This window comes from Protopterus annectens, chromosome 5.part0 (assembly GCF_019279795.1).
Source record: "Protopterus annectens isolate FY-2018-M chromosome 5.part0, PAN1.0, whole genome shotgun sequence".
NCBI classification, from domain to species: domain Eukaryota; kingdom Metazoa; phylum Chordata; order Ceratodontiformes; family Protopteridae; genus Protopterus; species Protopterus annectens.
The window spans coordinates 1,696,296,265-1,696,321,330 of NC_056735.1; the positions used below are offsets into that span (position 1 = coordinate 1,696,296,265).

The 25,066-nt window shown below is 42.0% G+C and overlaps 1 protein-coding gene across 1 annotated transcript in view; it reads right to left on the minus strand.

Annotated features, from left to right (window-relative positions):
- The window catches only part of SPAG17 (sperm associated antigen 17), a 3,638,922-nt gene that overhangs the window by 1,943,433 nt on the left and 1,670,423 nt on the right, over positions 1-25,066 (minus strand). The window contains exon 18 of the mRNA XM_044071485.1: positions 24,409-24,563. Within this exon, the coding sequence (XP_043927420.1) occupies positions 24,409-24,563 (155 nt within the window). The remainder of the gene's footprint in view (positions 1-24,408; positions 24,564-25,066) is intronic.

The window sequence follows — 25,066 nt, forward strand, 5'->3', positions numbered from 1 at the left end:
TGCAGTAGTAGCCTTAGCTATATATATATATATATATATATATATATGTATATATATACATATATATATATATATATATATATATATATATATATATACACACACACACACACATATAGAATACCAAAGCTTAGAAAGGATGAGGATCCAGAAGCCCCTAGAGAATGGTCCTAGCAAAGCCTGTCCTAGACCTGGTAAATAGTCTAGTTTGTAGTGCTTTGTAAAAGTATGTACAGACCACCAGTTTCCAAAAAGCCAAAGAAGAAGCCAAGACCCTCATAGAATGTGCCTTGACCCTGTCTGGAATTGACTTATTATGGTAGAAGTAACAAAATGGAGCACAGGACAACCATTTGGAAAAAGTCTGCTTTGACACTGGTTGTTCTTTTTCTTACTTTCATTAGAAATTAGTACCTGATCACAGCTTCTGATGTTTTATTTCTGTCAAGATGATATTTGAGTTGTCTGTGGGTATCCACAGAAAGAAGAATTCTTTCTCCCTGATTTTTAGGGATCTGAAAAGAGATGGGCAACTGGGCTCAAAGTAAACTTGGATACCCCTTTAGGCATAAAAGGTTGACCCACCATAAGATCTTGCGACATAGACACTCCTTGCAGAAGCCAGAGTAATCAGTAGCAATGTTTTCTGTGTTAAGAACCTCATGTCATCCTGACAACATGGTTCAAATAGAGCAAGTGTTAGTTTTTTCCAAAACAGAATTAAGATCCTAAGGAGGTGCCACCTGCTTTTTAGGTAGACAGGTATGCATAATTTCTTTCAAAAACAGCTTGACATGAGAATACATAGATAAAGGGGGACCCATGGGCAGACATGTTAAATGACCAAAATATAAACCTTGATAGAAGAAGAATAAAGAGCAGGGAATTATAACTCACACAACTGCTGTAGAAGCAAGGAAATGCCAGCCTAGGTTTTAGTTCTTAATGTGGCACCAAGCTAGCCTAGGTTTTAGCTCTTAATGTGGCACCATGGAGGCCATTTTTTAACATTTGCTAACATATGATTTCCTAGTAGTAGGTTTCTTTTTCTTCTTTAATACCTATTGCACATCATCAGAAAATAGGTGCCTAAAAGGTTTTACAATTCTATCACCCAGGCAGTCAGCTGAAGTTGTTTCAAGTCAGGGTGTAGCAAACTACCTCTGACATGAGTGATTAGGTCCAGTCTGTGAGGAAGCTTGTGGTAATTGTTCTTGGACATTTCCAAAAAAAGACAACTGTTGTCTTGGCCAGAAGGGAGTCGCCACAATGTTCTTTAGAAAGTCCTTACATGGAAAGAGTAGAAAGGCATACAGGAACATTCACATCCAAGGAAATTAGACCACATCTGTTTTTCAAGGCCTACTTGCAAGGAGTTCTGGAGCAGAATTTTGCCAGTTTGTTGTGAATGGAGGAGAGCAAATCTACATGACATGTTCACCACAGCTGGATCAAATCCTGGAAGACCTCTGATTCAATTTCCATTCATGAGGGTCTGCCCTGGTTCTGCTCCACTTTTCTGCCATAAAGTTTTACTCTCATGGAATGTCAGAAGCCCGTAGAATAAAATTGTGCTGAATTGCTATATCCCAGGTTATCATGGCTAATCTCCAATCTGGACCCCCCCTCCCATTTGTTTATGTACCACATCACTGTGGTGTTGTCTGTGATCAATTGTAGAGGTCCTGGGAAGCATATATGATTAGGAGAGTTGAGTGCATTTATTACAGCCAATATCTCTTTGATGTTTATGTGTTTTGGTCTGTCTTTTTTGTTCCAATGACCTCGTACTTTTATCCCCAGAGACACAGACTCCCAAAGAAAGTCTGAGGCATCTGTTGTTACAGACTTTAGTTGAGCTGGAAGGGAGAGTGGGAGACGGATTTAGAAAAGTATTGGTCTTTTCATCACTGCTGTTCTGTTTTACAAATCCCATAACTGGAATTTGGAAGATCAGTGAGTGTTAATGCTGGTATCATACAGATTTTAGGTAACATTAAATAAGAAGTTATGTACCTACCATAACGTTCCATGTTAGTTGTCTTCTCTCGCCTTCTTTCTTGCTTGATGGGTTCGGAGCCAATCCCTCGGCTCCGACTCGGCACTTGCTAAGCTCGAGAGTCACTTTTACCAGCTCGAGGCAGCCCCATATCCCATGATGCAAGGCGGTAAGTACCCAGATCTCGTTTGATGACAAAGGGCAATAGCACCAGGCACAAAATACTTCCCAAGGGAAGAAGAAAACTACAGATGGAAGTAGGACCAGGTCTGAATGGTCTTCAGCATAACAGTTTCTTATAACAAGGTCTGTCCAGGCCAGGGGGAAGGAGGGAGGGTCGCAAGAAAGAAGGCGAGAGAAGACAACCAACATGGAACGTTATGGTAGGTACATAACTTCTTAATGTTAAGTTGTCAATCTCACCTTCATTCTTGCTTGATGGGACCGTGTCCCTAGCACCTCTATCCTGGGTGGCTCAATGGAACAAACTCTTGAGGACTGTAGAGCCAAAACTGGCTCTGTCCCTGGAGGCCAAGTCCAATTTGTAATGGGAAACAAAAGTGTGAGGAGTGGCCCAAGTGGCCGCTGCACAAATAGTGTCTAAAGGAAGTCTAGCTTGAAAAGCTGTAGAAGTAGCTAAGCTCCTAGTTGAATGTGCTTTAGGTTTTGAGCACAGCTGTTTTCCCCTGAGTTGATAAATTTCGGAGATGACCGAAGAAAGCCATCTAGACAAAGTCACTTTAGAAACAGGAAGGCCTTTTTTATTATCCACATAGGAAACAAAAAGTTGATCAGATTTTCTAAATTTTTTTGTTCTGTCCAAATAATATCTAAGTTGACGGTGGACATCAAGATAGTGTAGCTTTTGTTCAGCTCTATCTGAATAGTTGGGGAAAAATACAGGGAGATCGATGGATTGATTTAAATTGTTCTTTGAAGCGACCTTAGGCAAAAAGGTTGGGTTAGTTCTCAAAGATACTCTGTCTTTGTGAAAAACCAAATAGGGGGGTCGAACCGAAAGAGCATGAAGTTCAGACACCCTTCTGGCCGATGTAATAGCCACTAGGAATAAAGTTTTCCAAGAAAGATATTTCAGGGAACAAGAAACAGCTGGCTCGAAGGGGGGAAGAATCAAGGATGTCAGCACTAAATTTAGATCCCACTGAGGAGGAGGATTTCTGATTGGAGGCTTTAGTAGGAAAATTCCTTTCAAGAAGGCCCTGCAGAGCCTATGGGACATAATATTATGATCTGCTATACCGACATGAAAATTGGAAATAGCAGCCAATTGAACTCTGACTGTGGAAGAAGAGGAGCCTGCATGAAAAATCTCTGCTAAGAAGTCCAGGACTGCCTGAACAGGGGCAGTAAAAGGATCAATATTCTTGGCCTTAGCCCAATAAGAGAAACGTTTCCATTTGCTTGTATAAATCCTCCTGGTAGAGGATTTTAGCGGTTACTATGATGTCTCTAACTGGGTTAGAGATCAAAGGAAGCCTGGCTAAGGAAGGAAGTGGAGCAACCATGCTGTGAGGTTGAGAGAAGGGATTGACCGGTGCAGCTGACCCGATTGGTGAATCAGAAGATCTGGCACTGGGTTCAGATGCCACGGCTGCACCAAAAGGTGATGATGGAGGAACGGAAACCAAACTTGTCGAGGCCAGTAAGGGGCAATGAGAATCAATTTGGCAGCTTTCTGGATAACCTGAGGGATCAGAGGAAATGGAGGGAAGGCATAAAGAAGTCCCTGGGGCCAATCCTGGGTCAGAGCGTCTCTGGGGGGATGGCCTGATGGAGGGAAGAGGCAGAAGAAGTCTGGACATTTGCTGTTTTGGGGAGTAGCAAAAAGATCGCAGCATGGACGACCCCATTCCAGAAAAATCTCTTCCGCTATAGATTGCTTGAGAGACCACTCGTGAGGCATGAGAATAGCTCTGCTCAATCTGTCCGCTACAATGTTGGTTTTCCCAGGGATATGCGTTGCTACCAGAAACCGATGAGAGGAGATCGCCCATTGCCATAGTCTGAGCGCTTCTCGACACAAGGGGTAGGACTTGGTTCCGCCCTGTTTGTTGATATACCAAACTACAGACATGTTGTCTGTGTGGACTGCAATTGTCCCTATGGGAAGAAAGTCGTTGAGGGCTTGCAGCGTTAAAAGCACTGCTCTCATCTCCAGGACATTTATGTGCAGATGGTACTCGAACGGCTGCCACGCCCCATGAACCATCCTGCCCTGATAATGACCCCCACCCGATCAGGGAGGCATCCGTGGTGACAGTGGCTATCGGGGATGGGGGTACAAAGTACCTGCCTTGGTGAACCTGAGGAGATGTGATCCACCAAGCAAGATGCTCTTTGCATGTCTGTGTCACCAGAATCTGGTGACGCATTGGAAGTTGTTGGTATGACCATTGTGTAAACAGCATCCACTGAAGAAGGCGCATGTAGAATCGAGCCAGGGAAGAAGAGTAATGGCCGCAGCCATGAGACCTAATACCTTTAGAACCATTCTGGCCTGTACTTTCTTGTTGGCCAGAATGATTCTGACATGACTCTGAATGTCTGAAACTCTTTGATCTGTAAGGGTAGCTGACATCCGAACAGTGTTTAAGTTTGCGCCTATGAAGGTAATAGACTGGCAGGGCAATAAGGATGACTTTTCAAGTTGATCGAGATGCCCAAATGAGAACAAAGGTTTATTGTGTAATCCCTGGCTTGTGTAAGCTGATGCCTGGTGGTGGCTGACAGGAGCCAGTCGTCGAGATACGGAAACACCTGGAATCCTTGACATCTCAGGTGAGCCGTGACCACTGCCATGCATTTGGTGAACACTCTGGGGGCTGTAGTGAGACCAAAGGGCAGGGCTCTGAACTGGAAATGACTGGACCCCAGCCGAAAGCGGAGAAATCTCCTGGAGTGTCTGTGAATCTTGATGTGATAGTACGCATCCTGAAGATCTATTGAGCACATCCAGTTGTCCTTCTGTAAGAAGGGCAGAATTGACTGAAGAGTGACCATTCGAATCTTGTCTTCCTGACAGACTTGTTGAGTCTGCTGAGATCCAATATTGGTCTCCAGTCTCCCGTCTTTTGGGGACCAAAAGAACCTTGAGTAGATTCCGGGCTCTGAATGGTCTGTTGTAACTGGCTGAATGGCTCTTTTTTGCAGTAGTTTTGAGACTTCTAACTCTGCAATTTCCCTTAGACCGGGTGGTACATCTGGAAGGGAACTTGAGGGAAGGGACTTTCCTCGAAAGGAATTATGTAACCCTTGGATATGATCGACTGTACCCATCTGTCTTGAGTGAGGGAATGCCAGGCTTCTGGGTACAGTGCTAATCTTCCCGACTGCCTCCAAGGAGGGACAGCCGGGCAACATCTCAGGGATGCTGAAAGGGCTTGTCAGAGAGAGGCTCTCTGTTTCCCTGGTTTTTTGGACCCCCATCTGCCTCTAGAGCGGCGTCTGTTGTTGTTACCCCCTCTGCCTCTAGGGGTAAACTGACCACGTGAATCCGGCGTGACTCCTTGGGATTTACGGAACCACATTTTCCCACCTTTCTGTCCTTTGGGATAAGGTCTAGAAGGGGTGGAAAACGGACTCCTACAGCAGAAAGAGTCTTGCCGTCCTGTTCGCACCTGGTCAAAGTTTCCTTCACCTGAGGGCCAAACAAAGCTGACCCATCAAAGGGAGAATTTGTGAAGGACGCCTTAAAGGGATCCGCAAAATCACATAGCCGCATCCAGGCTTGGCGTCTAAGAGCCACACCTGTACCTGCGGCTCTACTCGCTCCATCAGCAGCATAAGATATTAGCCGCATGGAGGAGTTTGCAATGGAATTAAGGGTTCCTAGCTGCGAAGCAATTTTCTCTTGAGCCCCTGCAGCTGTAGGATCCTGTACTACTTCACCCAGCTCCTTAAGGATATCCCTCTGAAGTCTGGTGAAGTGACATAGGTAATTCAGCGAACGCATAGCAAAGGTCGCTGAGGAAAACATCCGCCACTGCACCTATCCATGGTCCTAGAGTCCTTATTAGGAGGATGGACGGGCACGGAAGGATCTGCAAGTTCCTTTTTGGTGGCCGCAGCCACCACCATGGCATCAGCGGGGACACCCTTAGTGAGGAATTGCTTGTCACACGGGACAGTGATAAATTTTGAAGGCCTCCTAGGGACTGGCTCTACAGAGTCAGGAGCTGCCCACGCCTTTCATGCAATAACCTGCATAAGGGGGTCGAAAGGCAGAGACACCCAGGAGGTGGAGGGCCGAGATCCAAACGCCTCTAGGTATACTGACTCATCCTCAGAGGGATTGTTGGTGGGCCAGTTTCCCCTCTGTTTAAGGAGTTCTAGGATGTCTGAGAAGGAGACATCCTCAGAGGGGGATCTAGGGGATCCCTCTGACTCATCAAAGTCAGTATCCGAAGTGACAGACTCGGGGGAGTCTACATGTTTCCTCTTACAAGTCCTCTTCCTAGGAGGATCTCCCGAAACATCAGGAGAATCCTCGGAAGAGGGGAAATTCCCAATGGGGAAACCTGAGGCGGAGGATCTCTGGGTCCTGTAGCAAGAGAAGTGGCAGAGATGTCAACAGGTACTATAGAGGGAGGAGCTACGGGAACAGACTGCTGACTGATACCAGTGGCCAGCACACTCTTCATCACCTCGAATGCTCCCCTCCCAGGCAGGTCCGAGAGAACCCGTTCGAAGAACTAGGAACTCCAGGGACCACCGAAGGGAAGTCTCCGAGGCAGATGTCGGAGCCGAGCTCACCAAGGCCGAGGCTCCAAGGGAAGAGCGGGTTCGGACAAGGGTCCGATGCCACTCACCCCTCGGAGGAGACCATGGAAGCCCGACCACCGAATCCCTCTAAGGAAGGTCTCAAGAGGAGATAAGAGTAGAGGCTGAAGGAACAGAAGGGGGTATCCGTCCTCCAGCCGTAGCAGTAACCATTCCCGAAGACTCCAACTCCAAGCTCTGGGGTAGAGTTGAAGGAGGAACTGTAACGGGTGTGGACCAACAGTCAGCTGTTGAGACGGACTATGTAACATTTGGGCCAGTACCTGTGACTTAAGTAATCTGCTGACCACTCTCTCTAGGTCATGGTCTGAAAGTCTGGATGACCTTGAAGATCGGCTCCGATGGCTCCGTTCGAAGAAGAGGTGAAGCCGAGCCGAAAGTATCGGCTCCAAGGAAGGAGACCTCGACCTCTTCCTGGAATGAGCCATCGGAACCGATACTATAGATCCTGTCGGAGCCGAAGACTTATCGGAGCCGACAGGAAGCTCGATGTATCGGCTCCAGCCGAGCCGATACAGCCACCAAAGTAACGGTGTCGGAGCCGATCGGAGCCGACACCGATGCCTGTGCCACATGGTGGTTGGAACCGATCGGAGCCGACTACGAAGTGGTCGATGCAGATTCGGCACCGATAGCCATCGGTGCCGAAGGCTTTGTAGCCAGAATCGGCTCCAGCCGAGCGATCTCGACTGAACGAGTCGGGCCGAGGCCGCAGGCTTAGACACAGAAGCCTGGGCCTTGGAAGATTTAGCTGATTTTGATGGAGCCGACTTAGCCGGAGAGCCCTCCGGCTTAAGAAGGCCCCTAAGTATCAGCTTGTTGCGTCTTTCCTGCAGGACTCTCTGGCTGAAGGAATGACAAATAGCACAGGAGTCCTGCAGGTGAAGAGGCCCCAGGCAATACAGGCAAGAAGTGTGACCGTCTGTCAGAGACATCTTCTGACAGCACGAGTCACACTTCTTAAAACCTGAGACCCTCTCCTTTGACATGGTGCTTTACAAAACACACACACACACCAGTCAAAAAATTAACTTAAATAAAATACCAAAGAGGTATTCCTATAAAACAAACACACACACCCTAACAGGGAGGGGATGGGATGGGTAAAGTTTGACTAAAAAAAATTAGAAGAGACAGGGATTTTCTGTCAGAAAATGTAAATAATTAACTTATAACTAACAATTAAGGTTTTTTTTACAAAAAGGGGCTTAAATATCCAAAAAGTGAATCACTTACCAGGAGCTGGTAAAAGGAGGACCTCATAAGCGAAGCGGCAAACGAGATCTGGGTACTTACCGCCTTGCATCATGGGATATGGGGCTGCCTCGAGCTGGTAAAAGTGACTCTCGAGCTTAGCAAGTGCCGAGTCGGAGCCGAGGGATCGGCTCCGAACCCATCAAGCAAGAATGAAGGCGAGATTGACAACTTAACATTCTTTCTTATGCGGAGTCTGGCTAGAGGAATCATGAGTATCACAGATGCCATGAGTCATACAGTCCTAAGAAATTCCCTTGCTGAAGTCCTAAACTGAATGGAAAACCTCAGGAATAGATCTAGAGAGAGAGAGATCTATTTTTTTCCTGTGGGAGGAAAGCTCTTTGAACAGCTGTATCCAGGATACACTGCACAAATACTATTCTGTGGTCTGGAATAAGATACGTTTTCTGAATGCGCTCCTGGAAACCCAGTTTGCAAAGGAGATCTCTTATTCAAGTGAGAGATCCCTGACACTTCAAAAAAGACACTGCAAAGATAAGCAAGTTATATAAACAAGGAACAATGTGAATGTTCTGCAGTCTGCAATAGGCTATCACTGAAGCTTGACACTTTGTGAACATCCTTGGTGAAGTGTTAACCCAAAGGGTAATGCAGAGAGCTAAAGGTGTGATGCAGACACAGACAATCTTAATAACTGCTTGAAATCTGTGGCTATTGAAATGTGATAACCATCATTTAAATCTAGAGTTACCATAAAAAAAACTGAATATGAAATAACAGATGTGAAGGGATAGCATTTTGAACTGTGGAACTTACACAAACTAATTGATAAAGGAAAGACCTAGGACTTGTCTCCATGAAACTTCTTTTCTGGTACCAGAAACATGTTTGAGTAAAACCTTTCCTCTGCTAGGAAGAGAGAGGAGCAGGCTCTATTACCCTCTGATCCAGCGGATGCTGAATACTAGAGGTAATAAAGAAGTTTGATCTGAAAGATAAGGAGGAAATCTCATAAGGAAGAGGCAAGCACAGCCACTGCCATCTGTACCCCTGATGGATAGAAGCCATTGCCTGAGATTATATGTCGCCAAAAAGAGAAATAGAGACACAGACTTTGGGGAAGAGTATAAAGCACAGCCAGTGTGGGGAAGCTACAATCTGTATATAGTCAGTCAGACTTGGACTGTCCTTTTTTATCTGGGAGGTTCCCCATTTTTTTATAGCCTCCATTTCACTGCTTTTGCTTTGTTTTTTTTGTTTTTTTTTTTACTGTCTGCTTGCCCGAAGATTGTGGAGTGTACTTATATTGCTTTTTTATATAAGGATTCTGAATCAGAGAAGAAATCTTTAACAAACTTGGAGGAGGAAGGCTGAAAATCTGAGTCCCCACTTGAATCAGTTTGCCTCTCTATTCACATTTTTCAGGACTTTTGCAACAGACGGTCTAAATATAACCCCCTATCAAGAAGAGAATTCAAACTTTCAGCTTTTATATCTTCAGGTACATTTTGAGTACACAGCTATCCAACAGACTCAATAGCTCATGCTCTGGAATATGCATCAGTTGAGTCATAAACACTTCATAGAATGCTTGGTTATGAGAGCAACAGAAGCAATAAGAACATTTAAAAAAAAGATTTACCCTCAGATGAAGGGAAAGTAGAGGTAATGTTCTTCATATTTTCAACACAAGCAAATAAAAACTTTAACATGTGAGCTTGGCAATTAAGAGTTTTCCCATCTTTGCCAAAGGGAGAGGGATTAGCATTTACTAAATGTTTAGCTGTGGAAGAATTTGATAGGGAAATCACTTCAGGGTCAGATTTAGGATTAGAAAATAAGTATTTGTAAGACTGAAAATTTTTATACCGGCTATCCCCTTTTTTTAAGGACTGTCATGCATGCTGCAGGCTGTAATAAAATATTCTCCAGAGCTGAAAGGACAGTTAGAGCAACAGTAGGCTTGGGAAATTCCAGTTTTAACAAATCATAGTATTTTTTTCAAAGAAACTGGAATAGATATTGTTTTAGAATAGGAAAATTCTTCCAAGGGGAAATTTTCTTTCTTTCTTTCATTATTAATTTAACATTTGCTGACCAGGAAAGTCAGACTAGGACAGAGCCTATTTTCAGCAGAGGCCTTGGGAGAACTGTCTTTGGAATGTGGGAGGAAACCAGAGTACCCAGAGGAAACCCAAGTGAATGCAAGGAGGAAATGCAGACTTTGCAAAGAATGTACCCCAGTTGAGAATCGAACCGGAGAACCTCTTGCTGTGAGGTTACAATGTTAATCGTTGCACCACAGCACTGCGCAAATAAGAAGAAATATTCTCCTCAGAGTTAGAATCTGTAGCCTGAGGAAAAATAAATGAATTTGTTCCCTTTGATTCCGTTCCCTGTTCATCACAATGCAAATCTTCATAAATTGAAGCATTTATTTCATTTTTCTCTTACTTGAATAACCAGAATGTGAAGAGCTAAGAGTCTGAACTAAGACTTAAGATAAGGTCAGTAAATCTTCCCTATCTAGGGAAACAGAGTCATGGGAAGATAAATGTTTAACTTTCAACATGAATATTCATAAAAGCATACTGACTCATGTAAGGGATATCACCCTGGGGAACAGGCATTTTAGTCTGTTCAGCAGGAAGCATTTCCTCACTCCTTCTTCAGAGATCAACAAGACTAGTTCTCCCATGTCAACTGAAGACACTCCAACATCTGTAGAGCATATGTCTAACTACTGGTTCATGGTGGTTGAAGGGACTATGCTAGAGGAACCCAAGGAAGAAGATGAGTGGTCTTAGGAACCTGAAATAGCCATCACAAGATCACTCATCTGCAGCTGAGACAAGGAAACAGCTTGCTGAACTGGCAAAGGCTGTCTTAAAATTTTCTTTTTCGTCTGTGTGGAAGATGGATGAACCAAGGAACCAGTAAACTGTTGCATGGTTAGCAACAGAGAAAGAAGCTTGAAACATGGCAAGCAATGTCAGCAATAGTCATTTAAGGTTAAATATCAAAAAAGTAGTATTTTCATAAAAAATATACAATGACAAGCACAAAACACAATTGTCCCAACCCCTAAAAACTTATAATTTTTTTACTGATAAAAATAGAGTAAACTTGAATAAAACTAAAGTTTACAATAAAAATAGCAAAAAGAACCACATCGCTTCAACTGTCAGAAATCTCATGTTATGGTCTGAAAAACAAGAAAGCCTAGCATAACACAATTATTTGAAAAAAAAGTTGTTTCTTTCTTTCGGCTTTTCCCAGTTAGGGGTCGCCACAGCGGAACTCCGGTCCGTTAATGATTGGCAGTAGATTTTTACGTGCTGGCTTGCCGGGCCTAATGCACAACCTTCAATGAAGGAACGCCCATTCACGCATGTCGCCACACAGAAGACGCTCTAACTGAGAATCGAGCGGGCAACATCTAACTGTGAGGCGACAACACTACCGCAGCACCACCACCGAGTATTGTTTTAATAATAAAATAAATGTGAAGCTATTTTTCTCTAAAGGGAACTTATCCGCCCATCAGTGGAGAAACAATATCTGACCACTGATCCTTGAAAACCTGCAAGAGAAGCTCTCTTAAGCAGCAGGAAATCTTTATAGGTCTTCGCACTCAGGTCACAGATTTTCTCCCCACGTAGCTCAGGCTTTCAAATGCCTGTGTGAAGGGAAGGTCTCCTTAAATTTGGATGCTGGCCAGCTATTATATCCATGGCAGAATATAACCCACACAGCTTATTCTGTTGCAGCAGTGATCTAATGATGAGCATCCACTGTTGCCTGGTCACCACCACAATTTTTGGAGAGTCATTCTGGAAATTTAGAAGAACCCTGGTGTAAGAAACTGCAGTGCATTTTTTCAGAATAAAAGTCACAACAAGCTTCTGGTAGTTTGAGTAATGTAGCTTATTATGTAATAAATGCAATGTATGTATGAGCGGCAAAATACAATAGAGGTAGCAGCATAAATAAAGGCATATATTAATGAAACTGTTGCAAATGACAATGCTAATGAACCGATTCAAATTGAAACTTCTGTATCTGAACAAAGAATGAACACTCAAGACTTCTGTAACTGAGCTGAAATGAACTTCTGTCTTGAAAGTATCCATCTCTTAATATCAAACTCAAACTCCTCTGTCAGTTTTACACATCTCCATAACCTGGGTTCCCAAGACCTGTGCCATCTATACAAGATTTATTATTTCAGGCGCATAATCTGTTAATTTCTCCTAACTATTTGTCTTTTTTTAAAACAAAATATATATGTACTAAATTATCACTTATGACATAGGCAATCTTACATTTATATAAATGAAAACAAACCATGCCGACATAATTACATTTGCAAATATTATCCATTACAAACCATGTTAACACAACTGTAGCTGCAAACGTTCTACATCACTTACAATACATCCAGTCATTGTCAGTCAAATATCACATAGTTCATTTATATCCTGCCTTCTTTTATACCTTGTCCTCTTCTGAGTGTATTGATTCCACAGTTCCCATTTTTTCCTATGTAACTTGTTCCTATCCTTTTCTAAAGATTCCTAATTCCAGTTGTTTTATCTCCGTTACTATCTTTACTACATCTAGTAACGTTGGTTGAGACTTTGATTTCCATTTTCTAGTAATTGCTTTTTTGGCAGCCACCATAATTATATTTAGCAAGGCCTTACTATGTCTAGGCAATTCCTATTCTGTATCATAGCTCAAAAAAATAATTTCCTTAGTTACACCATTTTGCTCACCCAGTATTTCCTGCATTGCAGTCTCCAGGGAATCTTTAAAGTCTGCTAACTCATTATACTCACATAAAGTATGTTCTCAGTTACTCCAACTAAAACACACAGTGCAGTGCGGATGCGAGGCTGGCACTTTAATAACTTTTATTGGTTCAGAATATTTTCATTTACCTCTTTCTTCCCCATCACACCTCCAACGTTTGCTGTCTACCTGAGGAAAACATTTTTGGAGTCTACTTAGGGTATAAAAATACCTATTTAAACACTTCCAAGCAAAGATCCTAAATCTTCTAGACTGCTGCATATTGGGGAGACATACATATATTCTTATTGTTTCTTTGTGACTTGCTTATCCAGTATCTCTTCCCAATTCTTTCTAATCTCCTCTGATAAATTCTTATAGTTGTCATGCAATATTTTATATGCTGTACTAATTATTCCTTTCTCAATGGCAGCTTCTGTTCTAGATTCTACTAAAAACTCTACCAGTGCTAGTCTTTCATTTAGGATCCCCCTATTTCTTTCTCCCCGTATCTCATCTGGCCTGCAACACATGTCCTATACGGACAGGCTCAAATCACTATCACTCTACTTGGTACTGTATACATTGCTCAGAGGTGATCTGTGTCTCGCCTACAAGGCAGTATTGGACCCTGCCCTACTAGAGATGCTCCATATCCATAAGTCTAACTCCTCGTGCATTACCCACTCAAAAGGCTTAAATCTAATATGCAACATCAACAAAAAGTGCTGAAGAGACAGGTTTGTCTCCCACAGGCTGCCCCATCTCTGCAATAGACTTCCCATACATGTCAAACAGAGTACATCACTGACCTTCTTCAAGTGCAACCTTGATGAGTGGATGGGAAATCATAATTTGTCCCAGGGGCTCTGCCTGTGTTCTTCATTGACAGGGGCAACAGGTGCTGACTGAAGTTTCTTTTTTGGGGATAAACTCTTGGCTAGGATTGTAAGGGCCCCAGGACCATTAGCCTAGTAACCTCCTATGATCCTATGATCTTTGCCTATACTCTGATATCAATCCTTGATAAGGGAAGGCAATTTCTAACCTGCAGTCCAAATACATTTTTTGGCATCTTCCCATTCTGTTTCCTTTCCCTCTCTAGTTATATGCTCCTTTGCCAATTTTCTCCAATAAATTCCAGCCCTCTCTTGCCTATTGTCTGTAACTGTTTGTCTTTATCTCTGCAAGAGCCTTCTGTCATGCAACAAAATCTTCTCTTGGAAAATGAGAGTTCTGCATGCCTTTATTAGTGTTTTGGCCTGAAGGATATTCACTGAAACATAGGTCATTTGTTCCTTTCTACTGAAACTGCATTTACTGAAGCTGCATGTAAAATGTGAAATATTGAATGAAGATACAGGCCTGCTTTAAAATGACTGCTATGCAAAGAGAATACTGCATTTATGTAGGATGTATTCTAACAAACATATATTCATGTAGGACGTATCCTTACATTTTGATAGCAGTGGAAAGGGTGGAAAAAGCTAAACGAACATTACTGTCAATGGTAACGAGAAGACATCTGTCTTCCAGGCCTGATTGCAAGAAGTCCTAGAGCAGATTTTCTTTAGTTGTCTGTTCTGAGAGGCAGCAAACAGGTATAATTAAGATGTGCCCCCTATTTGGATCAATTCTTGGAAGACCCCAGGATAAAGTTTCCATTTGTGGGAGTCTGTCCTAGTTCTGCTCTAAGGCTATCACAGTAAGCCTGCAAAGAATGTATGATCCAGTACCCCTCTTTTTTATGTGCCATGTCACTGTGGTGTTCTCTGTGTAAACTTGGAGAGGTCCTGGGGACCAGGGATGATTTAAGGTTTTCAAAGCACTGATCACTTCCAACAACTCTCTGATATTTAAGAGTTTCTGCCTGTCACGAGAGTTACACAGACCTTGCAACAATTTTACCTCTTTGGAGACTACAGACCACACCAGGACTGAAGCATCTGTAATGACAGACTGGAGAGGGTGGGAAGGGAGAATGGGAAAGCTGGATTTCAAGAGATCTGGTCAACCTACCAGAGAATCCCTTTTTAATAATTTTCAAAATAGGGATCCGAAAAGATAAAGAGAGAAGATGCTGAATCCAGACTAACATGAGGTACTATTGGATCTTTCTCATGTGGGGTCTGGCCAGGGTAAGCATAAGAATCATCAATGCTATGCACATTAATATCCTCAGAGATAGCCTTGCACATGCCTGACTTCGAAAAGAGAAACTCAGCAAGGGCTGTTGCAACATCTCTACTTTGCCTGAAGGAAGAAAAACTCCTCCTATGGCAAAATCGATTATACATTCAATTAATACATTTCTGTGAGGGGATGAATGAGAAAAGATTTTTAAGTTTACTTAAAAACCCAGACTATGGGATTGACAGTTTCAAAATCCTAAAAGATAACGAAGCAGAAGAATAAACTTAATTTCCCAACTTGTCAAAAGCTATCCCATCCTTGTCAGAGGGAATAGGTTAGTAGCAATAATCTGTTTATCAACAGCAGTTTTAATTAGAAAAATTACTGCTGGATCTGCATTAAGATTCAAAAGACAAACCCACCTCCATAGCTATCACAAGGGATAAGAAACTAAGAGTAATGCTACTCAACGCCAGAAGTCTAAACCTCAAGATGCACGCACTCGAAACTCTCCTTAGCATGGAGAACATCGATATCTGTGCAGTAACAGAAACCTGGTTCAGGGCTCCCGAGAGCACCCCAGCACTACCAGGTTATACCTCATACCATGCTTTTCGGCCCCAAAACTTGGACCGAACCACAAAAGGAGGGGAGTATCGATATTCATCAAAGATACCCACACCTCCAGGTTGGTGGCAAAGCACGAAGCATCAGAGACTATCCATGTGCAACTAACAATGGGTAAAACTGCCTTCCAGTTTATAGCCTGCTACAGACCACCCTCCCAAACCCAGGAACCCCACTCGGCCTTCCTGAGAACACTGGAAAATATGAAGGTCTCTCCAAACATCATTATATTGGGCGACTTCAACTACCCAAACATAGACTGGGAGCATTACTCTAGCTCCAACACCCTAGCCCAAAGGTTCCTAGAATTTATAAACTCAAATGCTATGGAACAACTTGTTACCACTCCCACAAGAGGGGAAAACATACTGGACCTGATCATCACCAACATGGGGACTCTATGCTCCAGACCAGAAGTGTATCCCTCACTGGTAAGATCAAACCATAAACTAATCTCACTGGATATTCACATCCCAACCCCACCCCCTGCCCAGAAAACCACAGTGAAAAACTTCTCTAAAGCAAATTTCACACTCCTCAAAACTGAGGTGGAATCCTTCAAAGCCCCCGGGCCTGTGGAAAATACGGCCCAGACCGCAGAATCCTTTATAAACGCATTCTATGAACACCTTCAGGAATGCATGGATCATGTGATCCCAAATAAAACCAAGACCCAATCCTCCAAAGGCAGACGTCCTGTCTGGTGGACCCCAGCCATAAACAAACTATACAATAGAAGGAGGAAGCTACTAAATGATAGAGCAAAATCCCAAAAAGAGAAGGCATCACTGATCAGTATTAGCAAAAAACTACGGGCACACATAAAATTGTCTAAGGCTAGCTTCGGGAGAAAAATTGCACAGGACACTAAGGATAATCACACGGCTTTCTTTAGTTATGTTAGGAACCTGGGTGGTAATTCCCAGATATGCTCAGAATTAGTCCAAAATGACAAAAAATACACCGAACCCACAGACATTGCCAACATCCTAGCAGACAGGTTCAGCGCAAACTTCTCCCCCCCCTCTCCACCAAAAGGGCAAATATCTATCCCAGCAGAGTGCTGCCCCCCTGACATCTCAGATGCTCAGGTAAGAGCCGCCCTCTCTAAAGCAAAAAACACAGCATCAATGGGACCAGATGGTGTCCCAGGCTGCGTCCTACATGAACTCCAAGAAGAGCTAAACCCAAACATAAAACTACTGTTCAATCTCAGCCTTACTACAGGATATGTGCCCAAAGAGTGGCGTACAGAAACAGTGGTCCCTCTCCATAAAGGTGGTGCCTCAACGGATCCTGGAAACTATCACCCCATAAGCCTGACTAGCTTGGTCTGCAAAGCTATGGAAAGGATCATCATGGACCTCATAAATAAAGATATTGGGGACCTACAAACACTGGATCCTACCCAGTTCGGCTTTGCTAAGGGCAGATCCTGCCTCTTAAACCTGGTTGATTTCTTTGAAACAGTCACCAAGGCCATTGACGAGGGGAAGGTGGTCCACACAGCCTACCTGGACCTCGCAAAAGCCTTCGATACAATATCCCACTCGGGCATTATAGATAAGCTCACCAGCTTAAATATAAACCCCTATGTCACTAGATGGATTGCAAACTGGCTCAAGGACAGAACCCACATGGTTAGAATTGCTGGAGCCATGTCAGACTCCAAACCAGTTACATGTGGTGTCCCACAAGGCTCAGTCCTGGGACCTCTCTTGTTCGGTATATATTTCTTGGAGGTACAGGCCAGCACGGAAGGACTGTGGCTGACCAAGTTTGCAGATGACTGCAAACTGTGCGCCATAATCGACTCTTCAGTCGACACAAGCATCCTTCAAAAGGGCCTCATAGAAACAGACAACTGGTGCCAGAGCCATGGCCTCAAGCTAAATGCCAAAAAGTGTATAGTCATCTCCTTTGGCAAAAACAAAGTGCCCACAAATTACCACATAGGTGGTAATCCATTAAGTACAGAAGAAGTAATTAGGGACCTGGGGACCCAAGTTGATAGCAATCTCTCATTTGACAACCACGTGGCCAAAGTGGTTAGAAAAACATTTTATATAGCCCACCTAATCATGAAGGGATTCACATCTAGATCAGGGGACGTCATCGTGCCTCTTTACTCATCCCTCATCAGGCCCATAATTGAGTACAATGCCCCTTTTGGGATGTACCTTACCAGACACCTGCAGCAACTGGAAAGACCCCAGAAGTACCTCACCAAGAGGATCAAAGGGCTCAAACAGATGCCATATGCTGCCCGGTTAAAGAAACTCCAGCTCTACTCAGTGGCATACCGCCTGTTCAGAGGTGATCTGTGCCTGACGTATAAAGCCATGTCCAACCCGGAATTAATGGACATGTTGCACCTCAGAAAATCCAAATCCCATCGAGCTACACGCTCGAGAGACTTGAACCTCAGCACTGAAATAAATAGGACATGCTGGAGGGACAGATTCATAACCCAGAGGCTCCCTTCACTCTGGAATAAAATCCCAGTCCAGGTTAGGCAGAGTCCCTCATTGACTCTCTTCAAGAGGAATCTTGATGAGTGGATGGGAGATCGTAGGTTTACCCCGGGTATCATTTCTGTGTCACTGTTAGACAGAGGCACAGTATACTAACCTCGAAAAAGGGCATAGCAAAATAAATTTAAAATGGGTGGCGAAAGCCAAACACATTCTGGCTAGGCTTATAAATGCCCTAGGGCAGATAGCCTAGTATGAACCTATGAACCTATGAACCTAAAAATGAGTAAGTATGACTCTGTATATTAGCCTTACTTGATACAGAAGGACGACTATTAGGCAAATTAGAAGCAGTGAGAAAAACGTTCTCTAAAGCAAGGAGGTACAGTAGTGGATTTAGGCACATCAAACTGTAACAAATCATAATGCATTTTCTATGCAATACAAATGCCATTCTGTTCCCAGTGCAAAACCCCTTTCATCTTACATTCTCAGAAAAGATAAATCTTCAAGAGGGAAATTTGGAGTCATACTCTGTTCAGAATCAGATTGTTCAGACTGAGAAGAAATTCCTGAATTATCACCATCTCTCTGAAATACCTGCTCTTCTGAAAATCCAGGTCAGAAAAAGAGGGACTCTTTCTTTTTTTTTTTTGACTGAAGGAGAATTTCCTGAAGAATGAAACATCAAAAGCTGGTAAAGATACATGGATGAGTTGGTAATGAGTAAGTAGAGAACAAGTGGCACTGAGTTAAGTAAACCACTGATAGTCCCCTACAAGCACAACATCCCATCTCAGTTATACAAATCTAAAAAGTCTGTAGGAAAATTCTCTCAAAAAATATAACTTTTTTATACGCAAAATTCACATAAGCATTTCCATACATACTCGTTGAGAAAAACAATGATAATCGGAAAAAACATTCAGTTTGTTAACAAACACAATTTAGTCAGAAAAATACAAAATTTCCTCAGAAAATTAATATTAGTGGAAGGTTTTTCCAAAATTAGGAAATTATTGGGCCAGCCCTGAAAGAATGATAGCAGACCAGCAGTTCAATGAGGCTAAGTGAAGGAACACTCTTCAGCAGCAAAACAGCAAGAAAGCTCTAAAGAGATTTGTGCTTTTACTTTCCTTTTATGCAGCATATCTTAAGCTGCCAGCAGAGCATGTGGAAGGTGTTAGATAGCTGACCAGTCACGAGGGGGTAGGACCCAAATACATTCATAGGTTCATAGGTAGGTACTAGGCTATCGGCCCAAGGGCCTAAGTAAGCCTAGCCAACAAGGATCCCTGGCTTACGCCACTCAAGAAAGTTATTTTCCTGTGCCACTGTCGAGCAGAGACACAGACGTGATCCCCAGGGTGTATTTCCTATTTCCCATCCACTCATCAAGATTTTTCTTGAAGAGTGCTAATGAAGAACTTTGCTTGACATAGATGGGTAGCCTGTTCCAGAGTATGGGAAGTCTCTGGGACAGGAATCTATCCCTCCAGCATGTCCTGTTTATTGTGGTGACAAGGTTTAAGTCCCTAGAGCGTGTAGCTCAGAGGGATTGGGATTTCTTTAGGTGTAGCATGTCCAACAGCTCTAGGTTTGACATGGCTTTATATGTTAGGCAGAGATCACCTCGGAGTAGGCGATATGCTACGGAGTAAAGCTGGAGTTTTTTGAGATGGTCAGTGTAGGGCATTTGTTTGAGGCAAGTAATCCTCTTTGTAAGGTACTTCTGTGGCCTTTCTAGCTGCTGCAGATGTCTTGTGAGGTACATTCCAAAAGGGGCATTGTACTCTTTAATGGGTCTAATGAGTGTCGAGTAGAGGGGAACAATGACCTCTTTTTTCCTGGATGAGAACTCTTTTATGATGAGGTGTGCCACATAGAAGGACTTCCTGACTACTGTGGCGAAGTTAGGCTACTACAAGTACAACTGATCTATATGTTGAACATATACACTTAATTAATCTGGGAACACAATGGAGAAGGTTATACTGGATAAAGTATTGTCAAAATCAGAGAGGGTGGGACTTGAAATCATATATCAGCATGATTATGATGAAAATAATTCAATAATTACCTGTAACTTGATGTTCTATAACATCATAATAGCAGCTGTAAATGAAAAACAATGAGTTGTGATATAATTTATGGAGACCTATCTTCAACTTTTGATAGGGTCATTCACAAAACACTAATCAATAAATCAGAACAACTAGGTTTTAATGTAATCTTGATAAGATAAATAGCTGCATGGCTTATGAACAGTACATGGCAAGTATCATACAGCAATTAGGTGAAATTTTAAGTTACAGTCAGGGTGTCATACAAGGCTTTGTCCTAGGCCCGTCCTTATTTATGATGTCTTTCTAATTTATCTTTTTCATCTGAGATTCTCTACAGTTGCAGATGACTTGAAAATGGGAAAACTGATATGCCTGCTATTGACAGAGGTGCATCTAGCTATTCTTGATACCAGTAGTGCCAGCCCCTGATCTAGTACCCTCTCTCAACTTTTAAGTTTAAGAAAAAAACATCTTCTCTCCCTTTAAACTGTAGCAAACTGCTTGTTAATTATGTAAGAAACATCTGCTACAGTTTATAATGCACACTGAACACTGTAGGGCTTCAGGTATAGCTGCAAATGCAATACCAACATTTATTTCTGAATGCCCGTAATATGCTGAAAACACAAAGCACTACAGTACTTCAGTTCTGACAGAAAGGCAATACTGGCATTCAGAAATGCAGCTCCCTTTATCCCACCCTAGTTACTTCTTTGGTTATAGATAGGAAATGCCTGCAAAATAACTTTACTAAATTGATCAGGTGAGCAAATGAGAGTAACATACAAATAAATAAATCAAAAATGAAGCAAATGAGATATGAGAGACATAGACTGAAGGGTGAGCATTTAATACTGCACACAGTGATTGAAACTGTAGATTCTTTTAATGACCTGGAAATATAGGTAGGTAGATCCATCTTTGATTTTTTTTTTTTTGATCTTATAAACCAATTGGTTCATGAAAGTTATATAACTGTAACTATATGAAAATATTTATAAAATCTAAGAAATCAGAAATGATTAAATCATTGATTATAAGTTACATTAGGTCCAAACTAGAGTATTGCATGCTAATATGGAAACCTTATAAGGAAAGATAACATACAGAAATTGGAAAGGGTACAATGGATGTATACCAAGGGCATGCATAGATTAAAGCATTTACATTATTATGAAAGTTTAAGCTATATGAACTCGTACAGTGCCTTATATAGATGTTTAATAGGAGATATTATTCAGGTATATAGGGCATTTGCTGACAACTAAGTTTGGGAATGCTTGCGGATTATCAGAAACTAGAAGGGAAGTATCTGACAACCTGTGCAGGAGATTATATAGGAATGAAAGATGTACTAACTGGTTGTCTGAGTGAGAAGGTAACACCTGGAAGAGACTACTAAATAATATTAAAACAAACACTAGTTTAGACATTTTTAAGATCATCTTAGACACTTGTTATTGGGATAACTGCTTTGGTATACTGTCAGGCTAGAAAGGCACTATTACTGCCTGTGCTTGAAATATTTGCATGTATGTATGTATCTGAGATATCAGTGAATTTGTTCATTCCAGGGACTGAATTCGTAAAAGTTCAAAAAGTAACTTTTTGAAATTCAGTGGCAGTCATAATGCTGTGTTTTTGCACAAAGACATGCAGCAGTATTTTGGGCTGTCTCCAAGGCAGTGCTACATGCTAATGAAGCATTCCAGAGGACATGGCATACTAATTGTCCATGTGGTCTCCCCTGAAACTACCTGTAGTAAGGCACTTAGCTTAACAATTACTAAATTAGCATGGCTGATCCTGGCCACTCGTAGTTTGTCCATGTTCATCCCTCATGGTACAGGTAAGTGCCGAGGTATTTAGTGGCCAAGTAGTGCTAGGGTGTGTGTGTGTGTGTGTGTCTGTGTGTGTGTGTGTGTGTGTGTGTGTGTGTGTGTGTGTGTGTGTGTGTGTGTGTGTGTGTGTGTGTGTGTGTGTGTGTGTGTGTGTTTGTGTGAATGGATGAATGGATGAGTGTGTCAGTGAGTGCAATTAGGCTTGGAGGAGGCTATTTAGTATGTATGTATATGCGTGTGGGGTGGGAGGTTGGGAGGAGGGGTTGGGGTGATTGTCATACATCCACACACCTCTAGACTAATGAGCAGAGTCTGCAACATTGTTGTGTAGAGAAGAACCACAAGCCACCAGGAATACATCTTAAGCTATGTGTTTTAATGGCACACATGATTGGCTGTGCAGTAGACACTAGGGATTACTCTGCATAAAGTGCCTGAAAGACACTTAAACACAATAAAGGTTGGGGTAGGGAACACTGCACTCCAGGGATAACTGTGGTATCTCATGTCTCAACGACACCTAAGACTTGAAATTGATTGTGGTAGGGGAACCACCAGCCACCTGGGATGACTCAGAGGACATAGGCTGGGGAGAGCCCTATACACCAGGGAGAACACAGAAGACTTGGGTTGGGGAGGAAGAGACTAAACACCAGGGATACTCTATACAGCAAATCTTAAAGGCACCTTCGCCAACAACATTACCTGATCACCTCTGCTTCTTTCTGCCTCTAACCTCCCTCCTTCTATCACAACCTACCCTACAGTTAGCCAAGTTCATATCTTGACATTTATACATAAATGGATATCATATATATTGATAATCTGCTTTCAATTACTATAAATGTACATTTTCTACATGCTTACTGTATTTAACTGTAATCTTTCCATCTCTTTGTACTTGAGTTCCATCATAACTCTATGTATATTATATCTTTATTTGCTCTTGCCTGAGCTGAGACTAAAATTTGTCAGCTGTGATTAGTTTTCTACCCTGGTTAACAAATTCAAATAAAAATAAATAAAATGTAATGCATGCACCAATTCGTGACTTATAAGGGAGACAGACAAGGAACATTAAATATAAGAATCAACCATGTAGCTCAAGACATCAGAACAAAAGCCAAAATTAATGATGGACAAAATCATGGAGATATTTTAAGTATTCCTCCCAGAAACTTAGAAAACCACTAGGATAATAGTTTTTGCACTATCATGCATTTTCTGAATTATATGAAGGCATTAATGATAGGGTTACCACCTGTCCCACTTTGCGAGGGACAGTCCATCTTTGGGCAGTTGTGTCCTGACAAGGAATTGTAAAAATGGCAAATGTCCTGTGATTTTAGGACAAAATTATTTCTTATATTTTATGTAATAGTTGCATAAAACAGTTATTCTGTATCTGAAATACCTAAATGTTATAAGAAACAGAATAAGCAACTAAAATGCTACAAGAATAAGCTTTTATTTAGGCAAAACAGTTAACATCTGTCCTTTGTACTAGCCGTGGGTATGTGTCGGCCTGTAAAATCTGATGTCTGTACCAAACATGTCCCACTTTGGCCATTTGAAAAGGTGGCAACCCTAATTAATGACTGACAGTAATCATCCATGAATTAACAGAACAGGAAAAAAGGAGACATCATATACATTATAACAGAAGGGGGATGTTGTGTGTTTGTGTGTGTGTGTGTGTGTGTGTGTGTGTGTGTGTGTGTGTGAGGGGAGAGTGAGAGCGATATGTGAATGAATGCAGGTATGAATGAGGGAGTGACTGTATGTTTGAGAGATAGAGAGTGAGAGCGATGTGTGACTGAATGCAGATATGAATAAGGGAGTGACTGTGTGTGCATGTGCATGACAGAGTGAAGTAAGGAAATGCCTGTGCTAACACAATGCAGCCACCACAATTAACAACCACAGAAGTGCTGATTTGCACTTGGTAATGGTTAATGGCAATTCAGAGACATGCAAATTAGCTTTCCTCATTGCAAGCTAAGGTATTTCTGAATTGTACATCTCTGGATCACAGGAACAGAGCTTTCTATCAGAACCCTTAACGGGAGGGGTGGGGCTCTTTATGAATCCCCAGGCAGGTCTGTCATATGCTCTGACAGGATTAACTTGCAAAGAGTTCTGCTTTTTCTTTTTATTCTTGTAAAGTGGTACTAAAATTTATAGGTGAATTAGAATAAAATATATCATAGTTTAATAAGTAAGAACATTTGGTACAAGGAAGAAAATGAATAGACTTGAATCTGATGACAAGCTGCATGTAGTTCATTTGTAATGATCTAAGAAACAGTACTAGTATGTTCTTTAAGGTTGTTCTAACCACAGCAGTGAAATGCAGTGTTTAACACTCTCCCAGCTTAATAATATACTAAGTAATAAAAAACAGTTCCTATTTTTAGGATCTTATGAGGATCTAAAAGATTGTTAAGGAAACTTACCTGAAATGAACATCAGAGTGGAGAGCCATATTCCAGGATTCCCTGCATTGATGGAGTTCATTCACTGGATTATGGAACACTAGAAGGAGAGAATTATCTTGGAAGAAGTAATGTGTATCAATGCATCTATATACTTGGGATGCTTCCTCAAGAACCTAGAAGTATAATCAAAACAATGACAAGTAGAGACACTTTTTATGAAATGTGTACATTGATTTTTTTGTGTAGTTTCAAATAAAAGCAAAAAGGAACACAAAGTAGTCAACTACCTTTAGCCTTTGTAGCTATGGAGAATAAATAAAAACAAAGTGCCCCCCCACACACACACATACACACACACACACACACACACACACACACACACACACACACACACACACACACATACACACACACACACACACATCTGTATTACAGTTTCAGACTTTGGTGTGACTCTGAAGGAAACTGTTCACTTTCAGATGCAAGTAAACTCTGACTCATCAGCTGTAAAGTACAATATAGAGAATTATGATTGGGTCTCATAATGTTTTTATTATGTATTTGAGACATTGGTTCTTGAGGTGAATCTTGGCATCCATGTTGAGAACACATAATCATGTTATGATATCAGATCCAGTCATAATACTTTGTAATGTATTACTAGTTATGGATAAGA